The 27323-nt window shown below is 42.7% G+C and overlaps 1 protein-coding gene across 1 annotated transcript; it reads left to right on the top strand.

Moving 5' to 3' along the window:
- The first annotated feature begins 881 nt into the window (after positions 1-881).
- LOC138265207 (probable cation-transporting ATPase 13A4) lies at positions 882-25895 on the top strand. The gene is made up of 3 exons (XM_069212760.1): positions 882-1341; positions 20921-21001; positions 24302-25895. Exons 1-3 carry the CDS (start codon positions 1204-1206, stop codon positions 24497-24499), a joined length of 417 nt encoding a protein of 138 aa, XP_069068861.1. The 5' UTR covers positions 882-1203; the 3' UTR covers positions 24500-25895.
- The last annotated feature ends 1428 nt before the right edge of the window (positions 25896-27323 follow it).

The following is a 27323-nucleotide window of genomic DNA, read 5'->3' as shown; positions in this document are numbered from 1 at the left end:
CTGGGGTGGCAATTTTATGGTAGGCACGGGCTAGTAGGTGGGGGCTACTCCTGGGTACTCCTTCAACAATGGCATAAAAGTTCCCTGGGTAAACCTACCCACTTTATCAGTAGTTGATCTTTACTTTAGTGAACCAGAGCAAAAATGGCCATGTTTCAGGGCACTTTCAAGATAGCAAAAGTCTCCCTCCACACTAAACTTGAACTTTTGGTGCTGGGTGTGTGTGAGTGTCTTTGAGAAATCACTAGTGTCCCTCACATCTAACACTAACATCCAGTTTAAAAAAGTCCTAGTACCCACAACAAACAGGACACAGATGTCTGGTAAGTCTGGTAGGTCAAAAGCAGGGCCCTTTAGCATCCATACCGGGGATAGAGAAGAATTGTCTTGGAACACTCTTGTCCTTTAGACAGAGCTGCAATTCAGGATTTGACACAGACGTTCCATCAGTATTCCCACAGCCCCACCGTTTATATGCTGTATCACTCAGAGATGTCATCCCTGCCAATTCAGGTTGATCTGTCAGTCAAGCTGACCTATTGTATAACTCCTGGGTGGAATTTCACGCTTTGTTTACACCGCATTCAGGATAAGTATAAGCATGGAATTGATAGAGGCTACTTCTAACTATCCATCATAAAACTCAGGCAGGGAAAGAGTAAATATCTAAAAGTTACTTTTTAAATATATTTAATAAAACTTATACTGAACCATTAGATTTGAGTATTGTTAAATGTAAAAATAAGTCTTTCAATTTCATCTGTAGCTGCTACAGGTCGAAAGTTGGGGGCTAAAGTGTATAATCAATACTATCACTTTTTGTATGTGTCAGCTGTAGCCTAACCACTGACAATGTCATTCCCACTTTACTCACTGGGGAAACAGTGCACAGAGTTTTAAGTCCAGCAGAAAAACTGTAAAAAGGAATAGTTCTGTGTTGACCATGCAGAAAAGGTGGATTTCTGGAAGTACATACTGGGAACCACACGAGTCAAGGCAAGTTAAGTCCAGTACACGTATGATGGGTGGGTCAAGGTCTTGTTTGAAACATGAAAAATGTCATCATCAACTAATTGAACATTCTAATCCTAGCACAACAAGATGATGGCGTGTCAGAGTTCAGGACATATTGACAATATTTCTGAGATTTTGACATTCAGATTTGTGTACTGAAAGTTACTAAATGCTGCGGGCTGACAGTGGATGTACAAATCTGCTGGTCTGAATCAGTCATGTCTTCTTTTTGTTGCAGATGTACATTTGTTTTTGTTGGTCGCACAGATTGCGGTCTTCCTCTTTCTGACGTTTACCAAAAGTGAAGATATTGAGACTGCACTGGAGGTAAGAGATTGTCTCTTAAATGTTTTACTCTCATATGATAGGGAACTTTTAATTAATCCATAGCTCAGTTTACACCCTCCGAAGCTCAGAAATGTCATTACAACTTTGGAGTGTGGTGTTCTTAAAATGCTATCAATGATCTTAACACTCACCTTTCAGCGTCTTAGGAAAAGTGCACCTTTTGGTACATTTTCATTACTGTGTAGACGTCCGCAAACTTCAATAATTTAAAATAAAGTTTCAACAAATCTCTACCACTTCACAACAGTTGTAAAATTTAAAATACAAAAGCAGGCTTACTATGCTGTATCTGCGAATTTTCATTGTACAAATCTATTTTTCTGAATAACATTGCCAGAAAATCTGACTTCCCTTAAATGGGTTCAGAAAAATGTAAGTAACCGTTGTTGCCAAAACCATTAATAACAGTTCTAACCTGGTGCAATAAGTAACTTTTGGAACTGTCCAAATATTAGTGGTGCACCCTTTCTCAGAAGGAGCATCCTGACTTTGGCATGTCCAGATGTGGAGATACTTTCCTTCTGTGTACTGCAATGCCATCAATTGAATAACATGTATCATGTAATATGTAATGGAATGGAATGTACCTCCACAGCATGTTCTGTTGTAGCATTTACTAGACTAACAAAGGATTGCAATAGTAAGTCCTCTATTAGAACATATATTATAATAGCTTTTAATATCACTTATTAGAGAAGATTGTGTTGTAGCAGCATGCAATATAGTAGTATGTTTTCAAGTACTTCTTATTGTAATCAAATCTATTGTTCTAATGTGTTGAAGTAGCTGGTATTGTGATATCATGCTCTGTAGTAACATGTAATGCAGAAGGATATACAGTAGTGGCATGCACTCTAACGGCATTTATTGTCATTGAATGTATTGTAGCAGAAACTACACAGACTGTAAAAGCAAGTACATCACACATTTGTTTGTTGCCCATTACATTCCAGCCAGCCTAAACAAATTTAAACTGTTAGTTTCCTTTGATTGGGGGTAGGGGCAGGAGCTACTGTTCAAAGACAGTAGACATGCAGCAACAGGTATTCCAGTCCAAGATGACCACAGGAGGGTATTTTTTACCACAGTGAAATTATAATAATCCTTAATATTTCATGGCAGGAGGGTCAAATATGAATATATGGAGCTTGTTAAAGGACAGACAACCCTGTGTTTAGACTTGCCCAATACCACTGAGAGGGGATGTGAAGGGGTTAAGAGACAAAGGAAGGGGCACGATACCCTTTAGTAGTGCAGCAACTGTGATGAGTGGTTTAATGCAAAGATCTCAGTGCACAAAACAGGCAGGCACCCTCTGGACATGCTGTGGTGAGGTCATTGATGAGATCAATGCCTCTCTGATGGATCCAACAGTCTTAAATCAGGTGGAATGTGCTTTGGGTGTCTGGACCATCAGTGTGATTTGGATCAAACAATGATTTGAAAAGGTATGCAATGGATTGACTTCAATTCAGACCTCGGCCTCCGAGGAGTCTCTTTAGCATTTGGTTTAAATTTTGTGCTCCTAAAAAAGAGATGTATGAAATATACTCTTAAATTCTTTATTTCCCTGAGCTTCCTTTTATCATAAACAAGACATCCCAGGCAGTGGCAGCCGGAAATTTTAGGATGGAGGGGGGTGGACGGGAAGCATTCATTCATTCACACATGCATGCACATCCATTCACAACACTCATCAACATTCAAACATACATGTATGCACCAAACATTAATTTAAAAAACACACACATGCACACTTACCTTCAGCTCAGAGGGCCTGGAGGGTTAAGACTGCTGCCTCACCTCACTGGATGACCTTAGATCAGACAATGAAGGAAGGCAGCAGTCCCAACTTCATCACAGAGTGGGATGGGGTTATCGAGACTGCTGACCCCACCCACTCTGTGACGAGGTGTCACTGATTGATACTCGCCCTGGGCGCTTAAGTCTTAAATCTGAAGCGCCCAGGTTGGAGTCAATGGGTGACGCTTCCCCTCATCACCGAGGGGAAGGGCCTCGATGCACCTTTGCTGAGCTGAGACGGTCAAGCCCATAGGAGCTGTGACCTCTTCAGCCCAGCAAAGTTCAGCTCAGGCAGCCAGGAGTCTGCACAAATTTCACATGTCTTGATCCTGGCTGCCTGATCTGAACGTGAAGAGTGTCTGCCAGGTTGACCTTTGTTTTTTTTGCACATAGAAATTAGTCCCAAATGGGTCTAGCACCACCTAGCACCACATTAGAGTCATTTTTTAATGCTAATGTGGCGTTAGGTTGGCAAATACACTGCGCCAAATTTACAAAGTGGTGCACTGCACGCATTGCAGCACTTTGTAAACCCTTGCGCCAAATTATGCCTGCTCCAGGCATAATGTTTGCAAGGGGGTCGTTCTGCCATTAGGAGGCCCAGAAAAATGGCACAGTGGAATCGATGAGATTGCACTGCACCATTTTTCTTGGCATTTTTAACGCCTGCTCAGTGCAGGTGTTAAATTGAGGTACATCATTATTTTTAATGGGCTTCTATGTGCTTAGCAGGATTAGGAGCAACGTTACTACGTTAATCCTGCAAAGTACAACAATAGCATCAGAAATTATGACACTATTGATCCTAACGTGTGCCATGGTGCGTGGTATCATTAATGCGGCACACATAGGAGGGCACAAGAAAAGTGGAGCTTCATGTAATGAAACGCCATTTTTCTTAAATCCGAGCCTTAATATTTTAGGTCTATTTATCTCATCATGATCATTTCTGAATATGTACCTGTGTGGATGCATATAATGTATATGCCTATAGTGTCAAGCAGAGACCCTATAGAAGCGATGACCCTTTCTGAAGCTGTTTTACAGAGTTTTGCGATACAAAGGCGCACCTGGGTGACAGCTTTCAAATGCCATTGAGCTGTGTGGGATGGCATGCAAGCAATGTTAAGAAAGGGCAGGCAATAGTATTTGTGTCGTTCATTTCTGTGGCGCTTCATACACAAGGCGCTATAACACAACTGTGGGTGTACTGCAGTTGGAAAAGTTAGCAGCTTTTCATGGTGGCAACTTTAGCCTAGAGGCCCAGCTTCCTCACAATTGGTGTGCATCAATATTTTTAAGCACACATGGGGTGGCGCGCCATCTGTGATGGGTGGATGTCTTGCAGACTCGCGCCCTTTAGCGACTGTTGATGGAAATCAAAGTTTCTTTGCACGAGTCGAGTGTGCAAGCTTTGCCTCCCTCCTCCGTCCCCTGGAAAATTATGGAAAAATGGGTTACTTATGTCACTGAGGGTGGCGAGTGTTGCCCTATTTGAAAGCACAGCTGTATTGAACAGAGATTGTTGTAGGACGAGGCAGTATAGGTTTTAAAACTAAACAAAACAGAAGTTCTGCGGACCTGTCCCGTCAGGGTCTCTGCCATGCGGTGGAGGCTGAGCTTTTGTTGAACTCTGCACTCCAAGCGGAGTGTGCAGTGGCACAAAGTCTGTGAACACCCTCCTGCCTAGCAGAGTTTATCACCCAGGCCTGCTTGAAAGACCAAGGCGGTGACGTACATGTTGGTGTTATGTATACTCTGTCATGGCGGAGTATATGCTGCCAACACGAGTTCAGCTCACCTGATTTAAACGCGGGGGCCTTCGGTTTGGCAGCGGCGGAGACTACTTTGTCTCTGTCAGGGCAAACCATCTCCGCTTGGTCTGATGATCAAGGGCCATCAGAGAAATCACTACCTGTCAGCCTGCCCAGTTTAGATGGGCAGAAGCGTAGTCAGATAACATCTGGCTGTAAGCAACAGTACAAACCTTATAATGCACCCCACGCCATGGGAGAAGAATCCTAAGTAACGGGAGCATTATATTTTTTCTTTACAAAAATTAAAATTCCCTTTAAGGATTTTCTTTCTGTAAGGAAAAAAAAAGATACTCTGTGATTCAGGGATGCATCCTGCTGACACGGCTCCTAAGCATTTAATAATATGCAATTTTTTTTTAGAAATGATCGCCTGTTTGACTGTTATTTATGAATGAGGTGGACAACCTCGTCCACCATGGGAACAGAATTTACTCTGTCCCCATGGTGGAACACCATGCCTCAGTCAAGAAATAAATCACCCATAGGTCAGAAGATAAAACCTTTAACAGGGCAAACCTGGGTGGCGTAGTGACCCATTCTCCATCTCGGTCAGCTCCTATTGCACCTAGATCCTGGCCTCCCATGGCCATTGACTGTCTTCGGAGCTTTGTGCTTTTGGCACTATTTCTACTTTAAACTTTAAAAATTCATATCTCAATTCCTCCTCATTGAATTTCCGTAATTTTGGTTTCATTTTTTTATTAAATTTTACTTTATTGTATTTTGCGTTTTTACTGATTTATCTTTTTAGAACCGCCTAAATACTTAACACATACCCCTAAATTAACCCTGTCATATTTAATCAAGGCCAAGGGGGTCCCACTCTACATTACTCAGTGGCATGTGGGTCGACTGCCACCTGGCACTTCTTGCGCCCAGAGGCACACATAAGCAGAGCCATAGTTCCACAGTGTGAGAGACTTAATGAAGACCAAGGAGGGATATGTGCACTACATTCCCAAGTGGCCTGTGGGTCAACCGGCACCTCCTACAGCAGAGGTGCACATAAGGAGAGCCATAGTCCTGTAGTACAGGAGACTCAATCAAGACCAAGAGGGGAGGGGGGATTCACGCACAACATTCCCCAGCAGCCTGCAGGTTGACTGGCATCTGACACTTTCTACAGCAGAGGTCGCACATAAGGAGAGCCGCGGTCCTGCAGCATCGGACGTGCGCAGGACACACCTGGGCGCATGCACTGGTGAAGACCGGGTGAAGACTGATCCTGTCTTTGCGAGTCATCGCCCGGAAGAGACCGGGCTTGGCCACCCCTCTTTTAAGTAAGTCTCAGTTTTATTGTAGTGAACTGGTTCATTGCTGCATTTCTTTTCTGGACCTATTGGTTTGCATTTTGGAATCTATACTGATTCAGTGATATTACCAGAAATGGGCAAGCGGAAAGCGGTAGATGTCCCCTCACAAACTAGTGACACCCAAAAATCCAGAAAGTCTCCCAGTAAATTTCGTTTTCTTGGGTATAGAGAGACCAACACGTTAGAGGATATTGATAACTTGACTGAAGAAGTAAAGGCCATTTTAAATAATAACACCACTAATGGCAATGGGCCCCAAATCAATAAAATATCTGAAATATTTAAAAAATCTGCGCTGGTTGGTAAAAAGGATAAGCCTAGTAGTCAACAGGCATGTCAATTTAATAATGAAACTGCATTTTCTGCAACAGTCAGAAGTTCATCTGAAGGCTACGCCTCGCATCGCTGCATTAACGGTAACACTGCTAAAGACAATGAGCCACCCTGCTTTCCCGCTAGCCCTGAGGTTATAGTGGCAACTGGCCCTTCCATGTTTTTATAGGATTGGACCATTGAGGGAGAATGTGGGAAGCTCTGAAACTGTTGCCCCCTCACCTGAGGAGATGCCTGCTGTGTGAGAGAACTTGGCTACAAAGACCTCGGAAAACAGCTTGACAAGGGTTCCACTCAGTTGTGACTTGCTGTCCCTGCATCAAACTTTAGATGACATTAGGGCCCAGATTTAAGAGGGCCTAGCGCCTCCTTGTGCTACATTAGCATAATTTTTTATGATAATGTGGACCAGTGATGCCAAAATCACTGCGCCATATTCACAAAGTGGTGCAATGCACGCATTGCACTACTTTGTAACCCCTCACGCCACAATATGCCTGCGCTAGGCATATCGTATGCAAAGAGGGCGTTCCCCTGTAAGGGGTATGGAAAACATGGTGCAGTGGAATCCATGAGATTCCTTTGTGGCCTTTTTTTGCAGCTACTTTTAATATCTGCACAGAGCAGGAATTAAAAGGGGGCACACCATTGCTTCCAGTGAGCCCCTATGTACTCTGCAGGATTAGCACTAAAATGATGGCACTAATCCTACACAGTACATAAATAGTGTAAAAAATGTGACGCTATTGCCCCTACCCTGCTCCACGGAGCACTGTATATTACACATGGTGGTGAAAGGGGGGCACTAAGGGGAGCAATAAAATTGGGTCCTAAGGGGAGCAAGAAAAGTGGTGCTGCATTGGATGCAGCACCACTTTTTTTAAATCAGGCCCTAAAAGTTTAATGCTCTTAATAGCAGGGGGGCAGGGACGAATGTGCAGGTGCAAGCGCTCCAGTTTGGGTGGGTCAACGATTGAATGAAACTCAAGTGGGGGAGGGTATTCCCTTAATGCTTAAATGGAAGCTCCGACACTGTCCTCAGACATTTTCCATGGACCTGTCACCAGTAGTACAGATAGTTTGTTGCGTACTGTGGTTACTGGGGGCTCTACAGGGAAAAAACAAAAAGTATCCGGACCTCAATTCCAGGAGGTTGGCTATCCGGGGTACATTACATTTGCCCATCAGCATGTGTCTTTTCCAGAGGGGGCCTATAGCCTGCATCATGTTTAGAAGCTGGTGTCTAGGTCTCTCAAGGCTTTAGTTGGGGCTTTAGAACATCAGCATCAGTTGTATGACAATGGGTTGTTAGATCTTGACTCCCATCTCCAAAAAGCAGGAGCGTCTGAAAGAACCATTTATATAGTTAGGGTGCCCAAATTGCCACCTAGGTCTTATGAAAATCAGGATTCTTTGGTTAATAAGGTCATTCATTGGACAAGATTCCAGCGCAATTGTTTTTCAGTTATTAGAGCAGACATTGGGGGTCATTCTGACCCTGGCGGCCGGTGACCGCCAGGGTCACCGACCACGGGAGCACCGCCAACAGGCTGGCGGTGCTCCCAAGGGCATTCTGACCACGGCGGTTCAGCCGCGGTCAGAAAGGGTAAACCGGCGGTCTCCCGCCGGTTTACCGCTGCCCCATTGAATCCTCCATGGCGGCGGAGCGTGCTCCGCCGCCATGGGGATTCAGACACCCCCTACCGCCATCCTGTTCATGGCGGGAAACCCGCCATGAACAGGATGGCGGTAGGGGGTGCCGCGGGGCCCCTGGGGGCCCCTGCAGTGCCCATGCCAATGGCATGGGCACTGCAGGGGCCCCCGTAAGAGGGCCCCACAAAGTATTTCAGTGTCTGCTTTGCAGACACTGAAATACGCGACGGGGGCAACTGCACCCGTCGCACCCCTGCAACTACGCCGGCTCAATTCTGAGCCGGCGTCCTCGTTGCAGGGGCATTTCTGCTGGGCCGGCGGGCGCTCTTTTGGAGAGCGCCCGCCGGCCCAGCAGAAATGTAAGAATGGCCGCTGCGGTCTTTTGACCGCGGTGCGGTCATTTGTCGGCGGTACCTTGGCGGACGGCCTCCGCCGTCCGCCAAGGTCAGATCAGGGCCATTGTGCTTCTGAAAGATAAGTTGTTAGCTAGTAATCCTATTGATTTTTAGTTGTGCACACGTCTTATAGAGCAGCACATAGCACCAATATAAGATTGAAGTTATCCCCGCCAGATGCTGCTATTTCAGTAAATCACAGGCGGGAAGCTGCTGGTGTTGCTGGTCCTGATCAATTCTGTGTCCCTGTTTTAGCTGATGAATTACCCAACACCAATGTAGCTCTCTTCGAAATATAATAGATTGTCTATCCATTGTCGTTAGTTTAGCATGGACTGAAGGGCCTCCAGTGAACGGGGTGGGACATTGGTTTAATCAATGGACAGGGGAAGTGGGGAGGCGACACATTGTAAAGGCCTTGGGTTATAGGTTGTGCAATAGTAACATAATAAGAAAAGCACACCCAGCCCCATTTCCAGGAAGTATGTGTAGCGCCGTAGATAGTAGTCCTAAATTATCTATTATCTTTTGGAATTTGGCTGCCGTGAAGAGTAGACACTGAGTGGGTCTTTTACATCAATCATCACGACATTTGAATATTCTAGAAGACCGTGGGATACTGACCCGGTGTTTACGGAACGGTTCTTAAGATATAGCCCCAAATTTAAAGATGGCCTTGTGCCATCTAACGCCACATTAGCGTCATATTTCTAATACTAATGTGACGTTAGATTTCCAAAAAATGGTGTGCCATATCTACAAAGTGCTGCAATGCGGCGGTATCTTAAATAGGACGCACACATGGTGGCATTAAAGGGGTCCGGGGGGGGGGAACAAGAAAAGTGATGCTCTACGTGGGCCATAGTATGGGGGTCCAGTTTACTTGGGATAGTGGTCGGGCCATGGAGGCTTAATAATTCTATTAAGTAACAAGCTACACTGCTCTCACTTGATCTTAAATATATATTGGCACAATTTGTTAGGTGTTAAGCTTAATTTTCTGACGGGTGTTAAGCTCATAATAATTAATGTGTATGCTAGATCAGTCACATGTGGAGTTGAGTCTCAGACTTTCACACAGCTCAAAGAATTTGTAGAATCCCTTCAGCAATGTATCAGAAAAGTAGTAGGGGGCGATGTTTATACCTTTTACATATGGCAGTGATATATTTGATTGTGAAGAGGAATTTTGGGGTATTCCTCAGTTCCAAGAGAGATTGCAGTGCCCACGTTCTTGTGCTGCTCTTCATTTGACGGCCCTCTTTCTAGGTCGAGGGCTTAAGCCCTCTAATGGTCCAACTTTTAAACATGGTCAGTACACTTGTGTCATCAATTATATATTTATGGATGTTATGCCTGTGGGAAATGCTAGATGACATGAGGGTTGACCCTTGCCACATCAGCGATCATAATTCCTTAATTCTTACCCGCTTACGAGAAGTATTTCAAAGGTCAGCCAATAGGTGCAATACTGTAGTGCATTAGCCAGTATTGGCTAATAACCATAAATAAGTCACTTAGCCGAGGGTAATGTCAACTCGTATTTCTATAAGGAGATTTATAAGTTGTTCATGGCAACTCTGTCTAAATATGAAAATTATGATGTAGAAAAGATTCCAGTTCTTACCTTTCATGAGTCCTTTGTTACAGGTCATCTTCTACGAAAAGGTGTCTTCTAGACAGACAGTCATGCATAACAAAAATAAATAGTATAATATTTATTGCTCAGAGTCTAAACCGACCCTAAGATCTGCTGTCATGAGTTGCTCACAGGGGGCGATAAAAGAGGTCAGAACGAGGTATAAAAAAACTCTCATCCAGGCTAATAGAATGTTGGAGGATACCATCTGGCAGGATTTGTTGGCGGCAACTAGATTGAATGATAATGGGTCTTCTTGGAAGTTATTATTGTATGGTGCCTGGGATGGTACAAGATCTTATCACAGCCATATCCAGCCTGAGAGCTGGGTTAGTCACTTCACTAAAATTCTATGCTCTACCTGGTGATATTCCCAGCTCTAACATATACCCAATGGTGTTGACTTTATCTAACTCTTTGGAAGAAGTCATGGCAGATAGGAATATTCCCCCCAAAACTGAATAGTTTCCTCCCTAAGAGACACCAGTACAACCATAGCATCATTGATATCCTCTAAAGCCCCTGGCCCTGATAAAATTCCAGGAGATTTATATAAATCAGAGCTGCTAATATGGGCTAGCTATATTAACATGTTATCTACTGCCATAGCAGTGGGCAACCCTATCCCTGATACTTGGAAAGGAGCCAAAATAATACCAGTTTTCAAGAAGAGTGGCATACTATCCCCTTGAACTATAGGCCAATTAGCCTTATCGACAACTTGCCAAACGTTCTTGCTAGGCAGGTTCTTGATAGGCTGCTGGTGCTGGTTGATACAAATTGTGTGCTGTCTCCCCTTCAAGCTGGCTGGAAGTATGTGTTTCTTGCTAAGCAGAAACTGTGTGTGGCCTTTGTAGAGCTCTGAGCCACATTTGATCTTGTTTCCAGAAGGATATTGTGGAAGGCTTAAGGCACTCTGGGTGTACCTAGGAATTTGGTTAATCTCATAGCGCAGCTGCACGAGGACCCCTACTCTCAGGTCAGATGGGGTAGTCAGGGTGAACTCACCGACCATATTCTTATAAAGCGTGGTGTCCATCAAGGATGCATTCTGGCACCTACACTGTTCACTTTGTATATAAATGAGGTGGTTCAAGTGCTATCTGTATGCCAGAACAATGCCCCAACCTTAAATGCTCAAAATGTTCCCCTATTACTTTTTGTAGATGACTTCCTTTTAACTTTCAAGACACCATCTGGGCTTCAGAACCTTATAGATAGATTTTTTGTGTTCTCCAAAGCAAGAGACCTGGACTTGAATGTTAACAAAACTAAGCTCATGGTATTCAGTCCCGGGTCGGTTAAGAGCTGCTCAGTGTTAGAAGATAATGCACCACCAGAGAGAGTGGGCTCTATAGATTATCTTGGTGTAAGAGTCTCTGATCATTTTGGCAGGAAAGACCAGCTCCTTAAGGGCTTTCTTCTCATTCAGCATAGATTAAGCACTATTTTTCACTTTTACAAGAGTACCAGCTCGAGAGTGGTATCTCCTACTCTTAAAGTATATCAAGCCAAAGTGCAGAATGCAGCTATTTTTGGAGTGGAGGTGTAGGGGTATTGGAAAGCCCAAAGGCTGACTGTTGCAGAGAATACTTTTGCTACATCATTGCTGGGGTGCCCAGTCAGTGCCCCCTTGAGTCCAATCTATTTTGAATTAGGCCTGAATAGGATTTCTGATTACATAGCATTAAAACCTTTTGTATATTAGGTCCGACTCTAGACTACTCCAGAACTCCATGTATACAGAGATTTCCTTTGATATATTTTGGGAGGACCAAATGTGTCTGCGATTCCATGGGTCAAACATGTTTCTTCTTGGTTATGTAAGTTAGGTCTTCAGAGTTATTGGGAGAATCCAAGTAGTATCAATAAAGTAGAAGAACATTTTTTAAAGTCCTGCTATTGGGCTTATGTCTGAAAGAGTTACCTCCTTTATACTACCAATGGCCTTCTATCCAGTCAGTTTTTTAATTAAAATGGAATTCCTACTTTGAGCCTTTTTTGGATATTATTTCTGAACCTCTTGCTAAGAGTCTCTATGTTCGTTTTCAATGTAGATGTCTGCCACTCAAGTCTTTTACAGGCAGTTGGAAGAAAGGTTCAGTATCCAACTTGTGACCAGCCTGTGGCTTAGTTCCTGAGACGGGTGACCATATGTTGTTCTTTGGCCCAGCATATGTTGCTTCTCATCAAAAGTGGATCTGCCCTGTCTGTCTAAACCTGGGCGTTAGACAATATGCTGTAGCCCCTAGGATTTTAAAGTGTGACACTTCTAATGTAATTGTTGTTGCTGTGAGTACATTTCTGTGGCTGTATGGCATGCATAATGATTTACCAAAGCAAGGCTGATGTAACCTTGCATAGACAACAACATTTATCAGGGTACTTTTCATGGGCAAACATGTCTAGGTCAAGTATTTATGAATTTTGGGGTGGGATTTTATGAAATATCTTTTAGTGGTTTTTAAACTGTGGTATCTATACAGCATTGATAAAATAGTTTTAGGAAACCAGCTATTGTTAGGGATATGTGACTGTTTTATATTTTTAGTTCTGCTTTTAGTATTGATCTATTTTAATTGTGATGTATGATCACCATGTAAATATTGTACAGATTCTGTATGCTTTGATGGTTCAATAATAACCGAAAGGAGCTTGTGTTTGATAGTGAAGCCTGTCATCTCCATGCCCAGGCTAGCAGGGGGTTGGGCTAAGGTTAATTTAGTGATTTTGAGGGTTTAGCCCAACAAGGACAGAGATTATTCCTTGAAATGAGTAGTCACATACCCCACATAATAATCCAATTTTTTAGATTTAAGATCTGTTCAGATGAGGGGAATGAAAAATTTCCTAGCTATCGTAACGGAAAGTTTCAATTCTATTAAGGACTCAGAGGCGAGGATTATGCCTTGCTTTCTCCACTTTATTAAATGAGCAGCCAAGTAATTAACACAAACTACAAGTCCCATGAACAGTTGGGAAAAATGAGTACAGTGATAACCAATGAACAGTAAGAATTTTGTCCAATTAACAGAAGGCAGTCCATAACGTAGTCCCTTGTTTGTGTTGAGTCTTCCTCTTTCGAAGCGCGAGCCAGCCAAGAACGATTATGAAGCCTCTTGTTTTGTGGTATCAGATCCTATGAAAAATAAAATAGATCAAGGAAGAACTTTCATTCTGAAAACTAAATAGGTTGTTGTTTAAATAAAATGAATACATTTTTTTTTTTTTTAAATGCAGTATAAGAATGAGAAAAAATATGAAATATATAAGATAGAATTTACTTTCTAAATACGGGGTGGGTTCACCTAAACTTTGTAGTATTATAAAGGTGATCAGGGTGGGATAATCCTCGCCTCCGAGTCCTTAATAGAATTGAAACTTTCCGTTACGATGGCTAGGAAATTTTTCATTCTATGTCATGACCGGAGGCGAGGATTATGCTAGTTTAAAGCTCGTTGACAACCAACTGTGCTATGTTCAGAACTGGTTTGAAGTAAAACCTTTTGAAGGTAGAATCTGACGACCAGTCTGCTGCATTAATGATGTCTTCCAGGCGAGCACCTAAGTGGAATGCCTTAGAGGCCATAGCCCCACGAGCAGAATGTGCACCAAAAAGGGAAAGATCAATGCCTGCTTCATGCATGACCCAACGAACCCAGCGAGCAATAGTAGGAGAAGAAACAGCTCTATGAGGTTTACGTAATGAGATAAGGAGCTGATCTTCACCCGGAGGACGGAGTTCGGAGGACATGTCCTCGTATGCTTTAAGGCATTGAACCACACATAGTTTTGGAGCGTCAGGAAAAGCCGGATAAGATATAACCCTGGTATTAGTTTTTGTACGTCTACCTACTGTAAACGAGACTCCTGAAGGAGAAAAGGATCTATGGGAAATGTCGAGAGCCCGAACATCAGAGACCCTTCTACAAGAAACGAGACAAAGTAACATGGCTAGCTTAGCCGACAGCTCCTTCCTGGAAAGATAGTGATTATGTTGCCAAGATAAGAAGAGGTTCAGAACTTGATTAACATCCCAAAGGAAAGAATACCGGGGTTCCGGAGGCAAAGAAAGTCTTATACCCAGAAGAAGACGACACACCAGTTTATGTTTGCCGACAGGGAAACCATCAACTACTACGTGTCCAGCTGAAATCGCGGATCGATAAGTATTAATAGAACGATAAGCTAAACCTTTGGAAGCGAGGTCAGCAAGGAAGTTCAGGATATGAACTATGTCTGTCTCCACGGGATTAAAACCCCTTCGCAAACACCAACTGGACCATCTTCCCCACGCAGATCTGTAGTGTTTACCAGTGCTGGGGGCCCATGCCTTGGATAATAATTCCTCAGCCTGTTGCGAAAGTCCCGACACCGACCAGCGTCCCCGGAAATCCACCACGCCATCAAGGCTAGAGAACCCTCGAGGACCATCTGATGAGGGGTACCATTCGGACTGAGAAGAAGCGAAGGAAACAGGGGGAGTCGGATTGAAAAATCCCAAGAAAGTTCCAGAAGAACCGGAAACCACACTTGAGACCTCCAGATTGGAGTTATGATCGCAATGGATGCCGATTGACGACGCACCTGTGCGGATGTTCGAGTAATCATCGCAAAGGGAGGGAAAGCATAAGCTTTCTCCTGACTCCAATCCTGTAGAAATGCATCCGTAGCTGTTGCCAAAGGATCTGGCCTCCAGCTGAAGAATCTGGGAATCTGGTGTTCCAACCTAGAAGCAAAGAGATCGATTGAGAACGGTCCCCAAAGTTGGGACAGAGAGGAAAAAACTTCCGGATGAAGTTTCCACAGACTGGAGTCCTTGAGGTGTCGCGAATGAAAGTCCGCAATCTGATTCTGGCTTCCTGGGAGATACTGTACTGTCACAGAAACCTGATGGTCAAGGCAATATTGCCAAAAACTGGACGCCAGATTGGAAAGTGTTTCGGAACGAGAGCCACCTAGATGATTGATATATCGGACCGCCGAAATATTGTCCATCTTCAAGAGGACGTTGGACTTGATAGAATCCTTGGTCCAGCATTTGACTGCAAATGAGCCGGCTAGTAATTCGAGACAGTTTGTATGTAAGTTCTGTTCTTGTAGTGACCACGTCCCTCCGGTAGAAAATTGCCACATCGAGCACCCCAGCCTACTCTGCTGGCATCCGACTCTATAACCAAATCTGGAGCCGAGCCGAAAATAGCTCTGCCGTTCCAGGCTTCCATATGTGAAAGCCACCAACGAATTTCTTCTACCGCTTCTTGTGAAAGAATCACTTTTTGAGAATACGATAGGCGTTTGCGCAGGTGGGCTGCCTTGAGCCGTTGAAGAGCTCGATAATGCAGAGGGCCCTGGAAAATTGCCTGAATAGAGGAGGAGAGAAGTCCTATGAGACGGGCAATCTGACGTAGAGAGACCTTGTGTTTGACCACGGTACGACGAAGTTTGTGACGTATTTTTGTCATCTTGCGGGAGGGAAGGCTTAGAGTCGCGGACACCGAATCGATAGTGAAACCTAGAAAAAATAGCCTTTGAGAAGGAATTAAAAGTGACTTGGCCTCGTTTATGATGAACCCTAGGTTTTGGAGCAAGTTGACGGTTGTCTGTAGATGCGTTGAAAGCTGTTTGGGACACTGGGCCAGAAGTAAAATATCGTCGAGGTAAACAAGTAACCGAATTCCCTGAGCCCTGAGGTGTTCCACCACCGGTTTGAGAACCTTGGTGAAGCACCACGGGGCTGAGGAAAGACCGAATGGAAGGGTAGTGAATTCGAAAGTTTGATCGCCCCAGAAAAACTGAAGAAAACGTCTGTGGGGTGGATAGACAGGAATAGTGAGGTAGGCGTCTTTTAAGTCGAAGCGAGCCATCCAATCTAAGGGGCGCAAAACATCTCGAAGAAGGTGGATTCCTTCCATTTTGGTGATTGTCTGTAGATGTGTTGAAAGCTGTTTGGGACACTGGGCCAGAAGTAAAATATCGTCGAGGTAAACAATTAACCGAATTCCCTGAGCCCTGAGGTGTTCCACCACTGGTTTGAGAACCTTGGTGAAGCACCACGGAGCTGAGGAAAGACCGAATGGAAGGGTAGTGAATTCAAAAGTTTGATCGCCCCAGAAAAACTGAAGAAAACGTCTGTGGGGTGGATAGACAGGAATAGTGAGGTAGGCGTCTTTTAAGTCGAAGCGAGCCATCCAATCTAAGGGGCGCAAAACATCTCGAAGAAGGTGGATTCCTTCCATTTTGAAGTGGCGATACACAAGCCACTTGTTGAACTCTTTTAGATTGATGACTGGTCGACGACCGCCATCCGTTTTGTCCACTAAAAAGATGTTGCTTATGAAACCCCTCGGATATGGGGTTGTTGGGCAAATGGCTTGTTTTTGTAATAAATCTGAAATCTTGGTGTCTACTAAAAGGGAGTCTTGCGAAGAGAACACTAGGGGTTTTGGAAGCGAAACTTGTGTGGGAGTTCCCACAAACTCTATATGGAAACCTTGAACTGTTTGTAGGACCCATGCATCTTGTGTAATTTGATTCCATTCGTGGATAAAACTCGCCAAACGACCCCCTACTTTTAGAAGGGAAGAAGGGAGAACACTTACCGAAAGAGGTTGTTGCTGAAGATACTCTGCCACCACGATGTCTGAAACGTCTGGCCCTTGTCGGGTAGAAGTTGGCAAATATGTTGTGATCTTGGAACTGAGTTTGCCTGGAGCCTTGCCCCCTGAAGGAGTTGGTTGAATGTGGGCGGCCGGACGAGCGGCCCCTTCCTCAACCGGCCCCATGGAAAATCCGAGTGGGAAAAACCTTTTTCATTGAAGAGTGCGCCTTGTCCAGAGACGTGAAAGCATTAACAAACTTCCCTAACTCTTTTATGAAAGGCTCACCAAACAAACCTCCTTGCGCTATCGGACCTGCTTCAGAATCAGCCAGATCCCCTAGTTTGGGGTCCACTTTAATTAATAAAGAACGTCTGCGTTCGGTGGAAAGGGCGCAGTTAGCATTTCCCAAAAAAATGATAGCGCCTTGTGCCCAACCTGAGAGAACCTCAGGAGAAATTATAGCGTCAGAAGACTTAGCATCTTCTGCCATGTCCAAAATTTTTGTCAAGGGTCCCAAGACATCCAGTATTTTATCTTGACATGCTCTCCAGGACCTATCAATTCCTTTCTTAGGATCTTTTATAAATTTCTGCAGAAAGGTAGACATCTTGGGGTCTAAATCTGGAGTGATGGCTACCTTGTCTGCCAAAGATGGTCGCGGACACTCTGCTTGAAGGCAATTACGAGAATCCTTCTCCAGCGGTTTCCTTATACGTGACGCAACATAAAGTGCCACCTTGTCAGATGGCGCCCATTCAGACGATCTAGGATGGATAATATCATCGGGATCCAACATGTCTGAGATTTGAGGAGCATATTGCGATCCAGAAGGAAACCAAGATCTGGATGGACTGACATCCGCTTCTTGATCCCCCGACGAATCACTGTGAAGGAGAGTTGGTGACAGAGGCCTTGAAGAGGTTAGAGGAAAAGAAGAATCCGAAGGAGTACTCAGAGAATTCCTAACTCTATCGAAGAGGTCCACATCAAAACCCGATTCACGAGGACGCTTAGCTGGAGGGCCGACTGCAAGGGTATCATTGGATGCAGGGGGAGCGGAAGGAATAACAGGAGGGGATGAAAGTTTTGCGCATTCGCGCGCTATCTGTTGCGACAGTCTGTCCTCAAGAGGACCAATTGCTTCCGAGACGGCCCTATAAATGGACGCGTCCACGGCATCAAAGAATTCCTCCTCCTCATTAGGATCCATATCCATTTTAGAAAAAATATGGGAACAATAAAGAAAAATATTAAACAATAAAATAGTTTCAGAAGTTCCTTCTTTCTTCTCCTTTTTTTTTTTTTTTTTTTTAATTAGTATATATATATATACTTATATCTGTATACAACTGTGCGTCAGTTGATAGAAAAAAGAGTGTCTGAGCACTCAAGAGCGAGAGGCTAAATCCAGGGACAATTACACCCCAGTGCACCAAAATAATCAAAGGGGGTTGATAGTAACCTTCGTTGCTTGCCTGGGAGAATGTCCCAAAAAAAGGCAGTCTAATAATAACCCAAAGGGTTAAGTATGAAGAAAAAAATATATATATATAGTGCCAATACTGACCCCTGTAAGGGGCGTCAAAGCCTTTCTCTTCTTCTTTTTTTTTTTTTGTTTTAAATAATTACGGACCCAGCAGGGCGTCGCTCTCCAGGCAGAGAATAATTCTGTTTGAAATTTGGCTCAAACGAACGAGCGCGCGTCGAGGAGAAACACTCTTGTTGCGCTCTGAGGAGAAAATATGTGCGCTGCGCTCAGCGCGTCTCCTCGTTCGTTACCAAGGTTACCTTGGTTACCTTCCCGACAAGCGCCCTCTGACGGTTGTCGGGAAGGAATGTGCACCACACTAAAAAACGGTCGCGAAGGGGCGATAAACGCTCCCGCGAACCTGGAAAAGTTAAATAAATACACGATAACTAACAATACAATAAAATAAGCATAAACAGATAGATCATTTTGAGAAAATGTAGAGAGCTGGAAAAAAACGACTTATCTCGGCTGCGAGCAGCGAAGAAAGAGGAAGACTCAACACAAACAAGGGACTACGTTATGGACTGCCTTCTGTTAATTGGACAAAATTCTTCCTGTTCATTGGTTATCACTGTACTCATTTTTCCCAACTGTTCATGGAACTTGTAGTTTGTGTTAATTACTTGGCTGCTCATTTAATAAAGTGGAGAAAGCAAGGCATAATCCTCGCCTCCGGTCCTGACATAGAATTTGAATGACTCTTGTCCCACCCTTTGTGGCTGTTTGTATATTTGACTGACATACGTAGGTACACTGTTCCAAAAAAGCGGAAAAATATGTAGGTCCACAGCGCACTCCTTTTTCTAGAAGCAAATGCCCTCACACATACAATTGGATGTTATGCTTCATCATTGGGCTTGCTCCTCGTCAGACTGGAGCTGCAATGTCTGACGAACACCCCATAAAGGGGGCTCTTTGCCGGAGATCTTTTCTCAATAGTTGTGTGCCGTGGTGAGAGATATAAAAGAAAGTGACAACCTACTGGCACACAAAGGATAAGAGAACAAAAGAAAAGGATAGAATTGGCTCAAAACCCAGCACTAAACCACTATTTATTGAGCAAGGAGGGGTCTTGGTCAAGGTTAAAACAAACAGAAGAGTGAGAAATGAAATAATGCTGATTCACTCTCTCAAAAAAAATAAAGAAAGGGGGAAGGAACACCCTTCACCCCCTGTAGTGGGTCAACATGTTTTACATCTCAGGAGCCTATACGGATCCAATGAGGCTTCATCAGCACAGAATCACACAACACTTCTCCTTAACTATACAAAAAGACTACAAAAAGTCTCAAACTGTCAATCTAGAAACCCCAGGTCACTTACTCAAAAAAACTGCATGTCAAGCTAGTCAAATCTAAAGGTAGACTGTCCCACATTATGGATCAGGCTCCATAGGAATCTGCGTGCCGGGAGATTGGCTCAATCAATAAAGGCTGCCAGTATCATAAGTTGGGAGGCAGTACACTGGCCCATTAATCTCCCTGTCCCTTCCCTGAAGTATATATTTGTATATTTGTTTATCCCCTCATTCAGGCCTGAAGGTGAACACACCCTCAGTCAGTGCACAGGCCTCTAGCACTACGGACATTCTATATCATCAATATTTTATGTACCATGCTATACATACTTCCACCAATTTAAAGTAGTGCAAATAACAAATGTTACTATTAACCATGATAAGCTATTTATCCACTTTGGGAGGCTGAGTCTGCTTTGTCGGGATGAGAACACATTTGTCAGTGTGCAAACATTCCAGTCAGTGATCCATCCTCTCAGCATTTTCTGGGAAGCAATGGGGAGTGTAGGCATATCTAAATCCTATCCTTTTGAAGCATTAGAGGCCGAATCTCTCCTCCCTTCTTGGCAGACAGGGGTTTCCTTTGATGAGTGATTATATTCAATGATATTGAGCCCTATCAAGTTGAGCTCAGTTGACCAACATTTATATAGTGCTACAAACAGGGAAGAACTTGGGTAATGGAGGAAGTCTTTAGGTGAATTCCGAATGTTTTGTGAGATGACTCACACCTTAGAGATGACGGAAGAGAAGTCCAGGCTGGCACCACGGGTGACATGGACTGCTACATCTCATGGAGGGAAGGTGGGAAGGAGATGAATGGAGCTGTCTGAAGCATGTATGAAGGTTCAGTATAACTCGAGTCACTATTAAATAAAGTCACCTGGAGCTGTGTACACACCAATGTATTATGATGGACATTTCAAATGCACTTGGTCCTCTAGCTGAAGCTAGTGGAAGTCTTTCATGCCCGAAGACATGACCCAAGTAATGCTGAACTCAACATGAGTTCCACAGCTGCATGCTGTGCTGCTAGAAGCTTCCACCTAGGTCCAGACACAGTGATGTTTTTTGTGGACAATCATTGAATTTCCTATAGATCCAAGTGCAATATAATTTGGAGAATCATCCATCTAAAGCATGAGAAAACCAATTAGTTTGTTTTTCTCTTTTAGCTTGTTTGCACTCCCACATACTGGAGAATTTCAATGATCCTAATGCTGATTGTGAGTTTCATTGCAGCCTACACTGTGGAGGTAAGGCATTTGCTATTTTTATATTGCTGTCTCCAAAACATACATGTGATGTAAGGCAGTGGTTCCCAACCTGTGGTCCGGGCGCCCTGGGTGTCTGCGAAGCCTTCTCAGGGGATCGCGACTGCTTAGATAATTAAATAATATTAACAGATTATGTCCCCAGCTTTCAGTATTGACTCAGTGGAGAGTCCCCAGATTCCAATTATGATTCAGTGGGGGTCCCTGGGTTCCAGTAATGATAAAGTGGTGGTCCACAGAAGTCAAAAGTTAGGAACCATTGATGTAGGGTAATAGGACCTTTATTGAGAAGGGCATTTTCCACCTTTTGAAACTATTGATGATGCAGAGGAGGCAATTTCATGCGCATTGTTTGTGAAAACAATGTGTTTTCAGGATGCACCAAAACCTGTAGAGATGTCTCACCTCCTGTGTTGGCATTAAAAGGGAATAGTTCTACCGTAAGGCCAGAATCACAAACAGATTTTTCTTTTAGTTGTGTGTTATTTCTATCTTTGGAATAAACTACTCCTTAAGTTCTAGACCTTCTTTCCCTTTCCTTTTCTGCAAGTTCCCATCCCTTCTACCTGACCAGAAGTAAGACAAGCAGCTTCACAAATCAGTTTTGAAAATTCAAGCGTAATTCATACTTAAGACAGAAGTGAGACACAAGTATTGAAAGGAGTTTTGTGATTCAGGGATGTAATTCTCTGTGCACTGAAATTTAAGATGATTACTCTGATTCTTCTGCTGCGAGGAAGAGGTCACTAAACAGAGGCAGAGTATGTATCAAGCGATGCACCACTTTTTCATAAATCTGTAATGAACTCCTCGGCTAGGTGTGACTTTTAGACATCACACAGATTAAAATTTGACATGAGAACATCTGTTTATGAGACCAAGACTCCAAGAAGAAGCCATGCTAGAGACAGATAGTAACTTAAGCATCAAAAAGCAACAAAAACGACTATTCAGAAAAACCTCTTATCCATTCTCCTCACCATGGGGATACTGAGCTCGTGCATCTCTGGACAGGTTACTAGATACTTTGCTGAACATCTCTTCTCAGGATAGTTTGCTTGAAGTTCCTTAAACATTTGGGGGCATTTTATTGAGCCCCTTGTGCTGCCGTTGCACTGTCAGTATTTGTGACCTCCAAGTCATATGTATGAGGCCTTGCAAAGCCTTGAGTGGCCTTATAAATCTCGAGTAAGGCAATGAAGTGCAAATCACTGTGTTGCCTTACTCTGCGTCAGGGAGAAGTTCAATGGACGTTGGGGTGGGTGTCCCCACGCAACGCCCATGGATTTTGACTCATCCCCAGATTTACAAGACCCTGTAAACCTGGGGATGTGCCAAAATATTTTACATTCCCAGGGGAGGCGCAACGAGAAAAAAATATCTTTATTGCTCCTCATTTTTTCTGCTTTCTATGTGTGCTGCATTCTGCAGCATATATAGAAAGAGGAAAAAGTCTTGTAGGATTGTTTTGTGCAGGAAGGTGCACCTTCTAGCACAAAAACAGTCCTGCCTACAACGCAGACACCTTTAGTTCAAGGGTGCCTGAATGGACCCTAGGCTCCCAAACAGCACCTGCACAGCAGAAAAACAGGGATGCAGTGCATTGCATTTATTCAGCACATTGTTGCCCTTTCCCTTTGATGTAGGGCAGCGCATCAAAGTAACTTGATGCGTTGCCCTGCGTCAAAAGCCCATCAATGTGGGCCATACTGCGGTAACTGGACCGCTCCTTTTTGAGTAGTTTCCCTGAAGGGACATCTGTCCATGTTTGGATACATCTTCCAGATTTATTTCATGAAACATAGTGCAACATTGTATGAACTTGGGGCACTAGAAGTAATCTTTTGGATTACCAGACTGTCACCATCTATGTCTAATAAGTTCCTGTTTTAGAGGGGTTGATTGTAGGTCAGTCCTTTCTAGCTTTGTCGAAACTGAGATTTTTCAGGTTTATTTCTAATTTTTCCATTGAGATTTAACTAATATTGAGGCTTTTAAATCTTTCACTTTTACTTAACAAGCTACACTGTTTATCAACACATTTTATTAACACTTATTTTTTATTGAGGTTCTTTGCAACACTATCCAACCATGAGCTAAAAATTGTAAAGGGACAGAGATTATACGTAATATGTTTGGAGGCAGTCACTCCTTCTCAAACAGCTTCTGTAGGTGTTTGTCCATCGCTTAGGGCTTTGTGTGCAAAGGTCTTAAAACAAGACTTTAGTTATGGGTGAAAGGTAGCACCTGATGCTCCTCAGGTGATATCTGGGAAGGGCCACTGGATTAGTTGTTTTTTTTTGCTTTCATCAGAACCTGATATACATTTATGACTTGTTTACTCCCTGCCACTCAATCACTTACCTTTCTAATGATGTTAATAATCAGTGTTTCCGTTTTCTGTCTAATCAGTAAGTGTTGGGTGTTACCACTCACGCGTAAAGAAAATAATATAATAACAATAATAATAACAAAAATAATTAAACTAATACTAATAATAACAATAATGATAATAACAATAATAAGAACAATAATAAGAACAATAATAATAATAGTAATAATAACAACAATAATAATAATAACAATAATAAATATGTTAATACTAATAATAATAACAATAATAAAAACAATAATAATAGTAATAACAATAGAATGGTAATAATAATAATAATAATAATAATAATATTAATAATAAAGATGGTAATACTAATAAGCATAACAATCATAAAAACACTAACAATAGTAATAATAATATAATAATAATAATAATAATAATAATAAAGATGTTAGTACTAATAATCATAACAATAATAAAAACAATAATACTAGTAATAATAATAGTATAATAATAATAATACTACTAATAATAATGATAGAAATAACAATAACAATAATAAGAAACCTTTGTCCAGACGCGGCATTTCGTACCCATGTTGATAGGTTTGTGTGTCCGTGAGCTTGGATGATCCAGGGTGCGGATGCCTTTGTGAGGACTCTACTGTCACTGTCACAGGTGTCCCCTCACTTGTCAAGGACAACAGATTTACACTGTGGCCCTGTAGGAAGCCTGACAGAGATTCCAGCTTTTTTAGAAGACTTATGGAAACCTACAAACACACAATGTGCAAACAATGAAAATAAATGAATATTTTGACTAAATAGTAGATCAAATATTCATGCCTAATATCCAAATATGTTATGTATACAATGTGTTTGATGTTGCTATTGAATGATTGTAATATGTACTGTTTTTTCAATCTAACACTTGATCTTTATTTTTAGACATATATAGTTGATAATCGATGGTTCTGGATCACCATGAGGACATTATTCAAGTGCAAAACGAGAACTAAATATAGGATACTGCAAAGATCCTTGGAGAAGGACCCAAACTGGCCTCCGCTGAATGTCACACAATTTGCAGAGCCTATTAGTGCCGAACTAGAAAGCAAAGTAGGTCTGTTGGATACCACTGTGTGACAATAATGGAAGAAATCTCAGCTTGACCCGGGGTCTCCTGAAATGCCTGCCATATGTACAGCTTGCCAAGATGTACTGAATATAACTACAATTGTTCACATAAACTCAAAGTTTCTTATGTAAATGTTAATGTCTCGATTCGACCTAGTCTGAAGGTATATCTGCAGTACTCACAAATGCTATAGAGGTCCAATTCAACAAAGAAGCAGAAAAAAGTCTTATTTTTAAGCAACCATTTGGCAAAGTCATTATATTGCAATGCCCTTGAAGAGTCACCATATCTACCCTCTTGAAGGTACAGCAAACTTGACTTCACTTCTAACCTGCATGGGAACCCCAACACATGAGAACACTCAAGGTATGGAGAGATGGAGTTTCACTAACCCTTTGTGCACCTCTCAGAGATCACTTCCTCTCTGCCCTAGCCTACAGCTCCATGTAATTTGAGTAGAAAGTGTCTCATATGAACTATGGATTGGAATGTGTGGAGCTGCTGCCTGCACTGCACCACTAATGTATAACATTAAAAGCTTTCTGGGAAATAGATTGAGCAGTTATACTGCAGGAATAACTTGCATACAGAGAACGGCCCAAGCACATTTCACATACAACCCTTAATTTCCCCCAATAATGGATGAAATAATGCACAATTTCTTTAACAAAGCACAACTCCAAAAAGAGCACAGTGCAACCTCTAATTTCCAAGACCTAATTTATTGCTTATTGGTGCTGGAGGATTAACATCCTCTCTTTACTGGGGTTCCCAACTCCACACTTACAAAACTTCTCTCCATCCATCAATCTCACGCTGCCTCTGTATTATCAAGAACAATGGAAGTTCTACATATGAACTCTGTAATTTTCAGACATTGTGAAAGATCATTTATCAGTCAAAGGCAACTGATGAACGTTCACTCCACTGACAGAAGACTCCATGAGATGTTGCTAGGGATTATAACCAGACCTGTCACCAATTTAGGCAAATTTGACTCATTCAGCCCAGTATTGCATGAGCTCCACTGCCATTTACTGAAATATTCCACCTTATTTAATAGAACTGTTCATAATTTCTTGTTGGTTGAGAGGTCTCAAGAGCAAATGTTTTCTCCAAGTAGAGGACTCCAAATTCTGCCGTAAACCAATTTTTCACAGGTGCCTACTGGAAATCGATTATCCTTCGGCATCAGTAAATCCCCCAACCACCTACTTTTATAAGGCATAACAAAATGTACTTTTTTCTGGCTTTTAGAATAGATCTTTGTTGCATGCTTCTGTTTTTATTACAGGATTTTGTTCTATATTTTCAGATTTGAGTTACATGTAAATCACCCAAATACCGCACAGTGTTTCTGCACTCTATAAATGTTTAAAAATGAAAAACATGGAGAAGCAATCATCCCTAAGTCCCTCCTTTGAAATGAGACTGAGGCAAGAGTGAGAAGATGGTGTGGAAGTGTGTGGAAACAATATAAGGACAGAGAGAATCAGCTTGATGGACTAGGTTAGAGGATTCTCTGAGATTAACCTTGCATAGTAATATACGTTTTAACACCATTCAAAATCAAAATGCATCTTGCAAAATAGAGAATAAGAAATTAATTGACATACAAATTAATAGTAAGTTAGTCAACTACTGGCCCCACAGTCAAATTTAGAACCTGACAGTTTTCTTCTTTTCATTGTCGACAGTTTTACTTTGTGAACTTCTGTGCCTCCTACTTCAGTTTATAGAAAGACAACCCAACTCTGGCTGTTATGATAGATTCCGCTGCTTTCCTAAGAACCACTGATTAGGACAAGAAATCTACTGCATTTACCTGCCATGATGAATGGGGTTTCCTTCTCTGACCCATTTGAAGAGCAAACCTACAGACTCTAGCTCTTTGTTCTCCAAGCAGAATGACATAATGGACGTCTTTCAGGATTGTTTGCGCAGCATGTTCTGGGAAGTGGCACTCAGAGAACATACATTACATGGATAGTTCACTTGACTTGGGAATTCTAGTAGCCAGGGTGCAGATGCCACCACCCTTAGGATCTCTCTGGGGGTGAATGTTTTTCTTACATTGTTCACTAATCCATCCTTCATCTGTTCTTTATGCATTTGTCACCCTAAGTGGGAAGGGGATGCCCAGAGGTGGGACCATGCTTGCCATGCCGCCGGATTGAAAGTAGCTTGGCTGATGATGGGTGATACCCTGAAACCAGTCCCAGGATGCTTGTTTCCAGTTCAGGGAGGACTGGCCTGGCAGTTCGGGCTGGACTGTTCCCATGGGGAGCAGGGTCAAGACTGATTTGCATATAGCTAGGTCCAAACTGGAATGACATGGTGAGCAAAAAAGCGATGTTCAGCATTCCGGCCATCATCTTTTCCTTTGGCACACTCTTCAGGATGACTTTCCTGACCTTAAAACAGGATGACAGAGACCATTAACACACATCAGCTCAGAGTAATAAGCTGTATATTTCCCTAACTGAGGCTGGGGTATCGTGACTCACACAAGCCTTCACCTCTCATAAATCATGGCTCCTCCCTGCACTCAGGAGAGATAATAATTAGCATGTTGCATACTCTAAATATCTGCATGTATACACCATAAACGTCACCCTTGCTGGCATCTAAATGAATGATATGGGTAGCCATTGTTACAGTGTACAAAATAAAACTGCCTAGTGTCCCTCACTGGTGATTTGCCACCTCTTTAAATGTTTGATTGATTGATCAAAATGAATCGATAACAAGTTGAGTGAGGTCAGTGCAGGCTCATGCAAGAAGGGGCCAGGGTAAGGTATCCTGAAAGGGGCAAAGAGGACTTAATCATTC

This window comes from Pleurodeles waltl, chromosome 11 (genome assembly GCF_031143425.1).
Source record: "Pleurodeles waltl isolate 20211129_DDA chromosome 11, aPleWal1.hap1.20221129, whole genome shotgun sequence".
Taxonomy (NCBI): domain Eukaryota; kingdom Metazoa; phylum Chordata; class Amphibia; order Caudata; family Salamandridae; genus Pleurodeles; species Pleurodeles waltl.
This window is presented reverse-complemented; position numbering and strand designations above follow the sequence as displayed.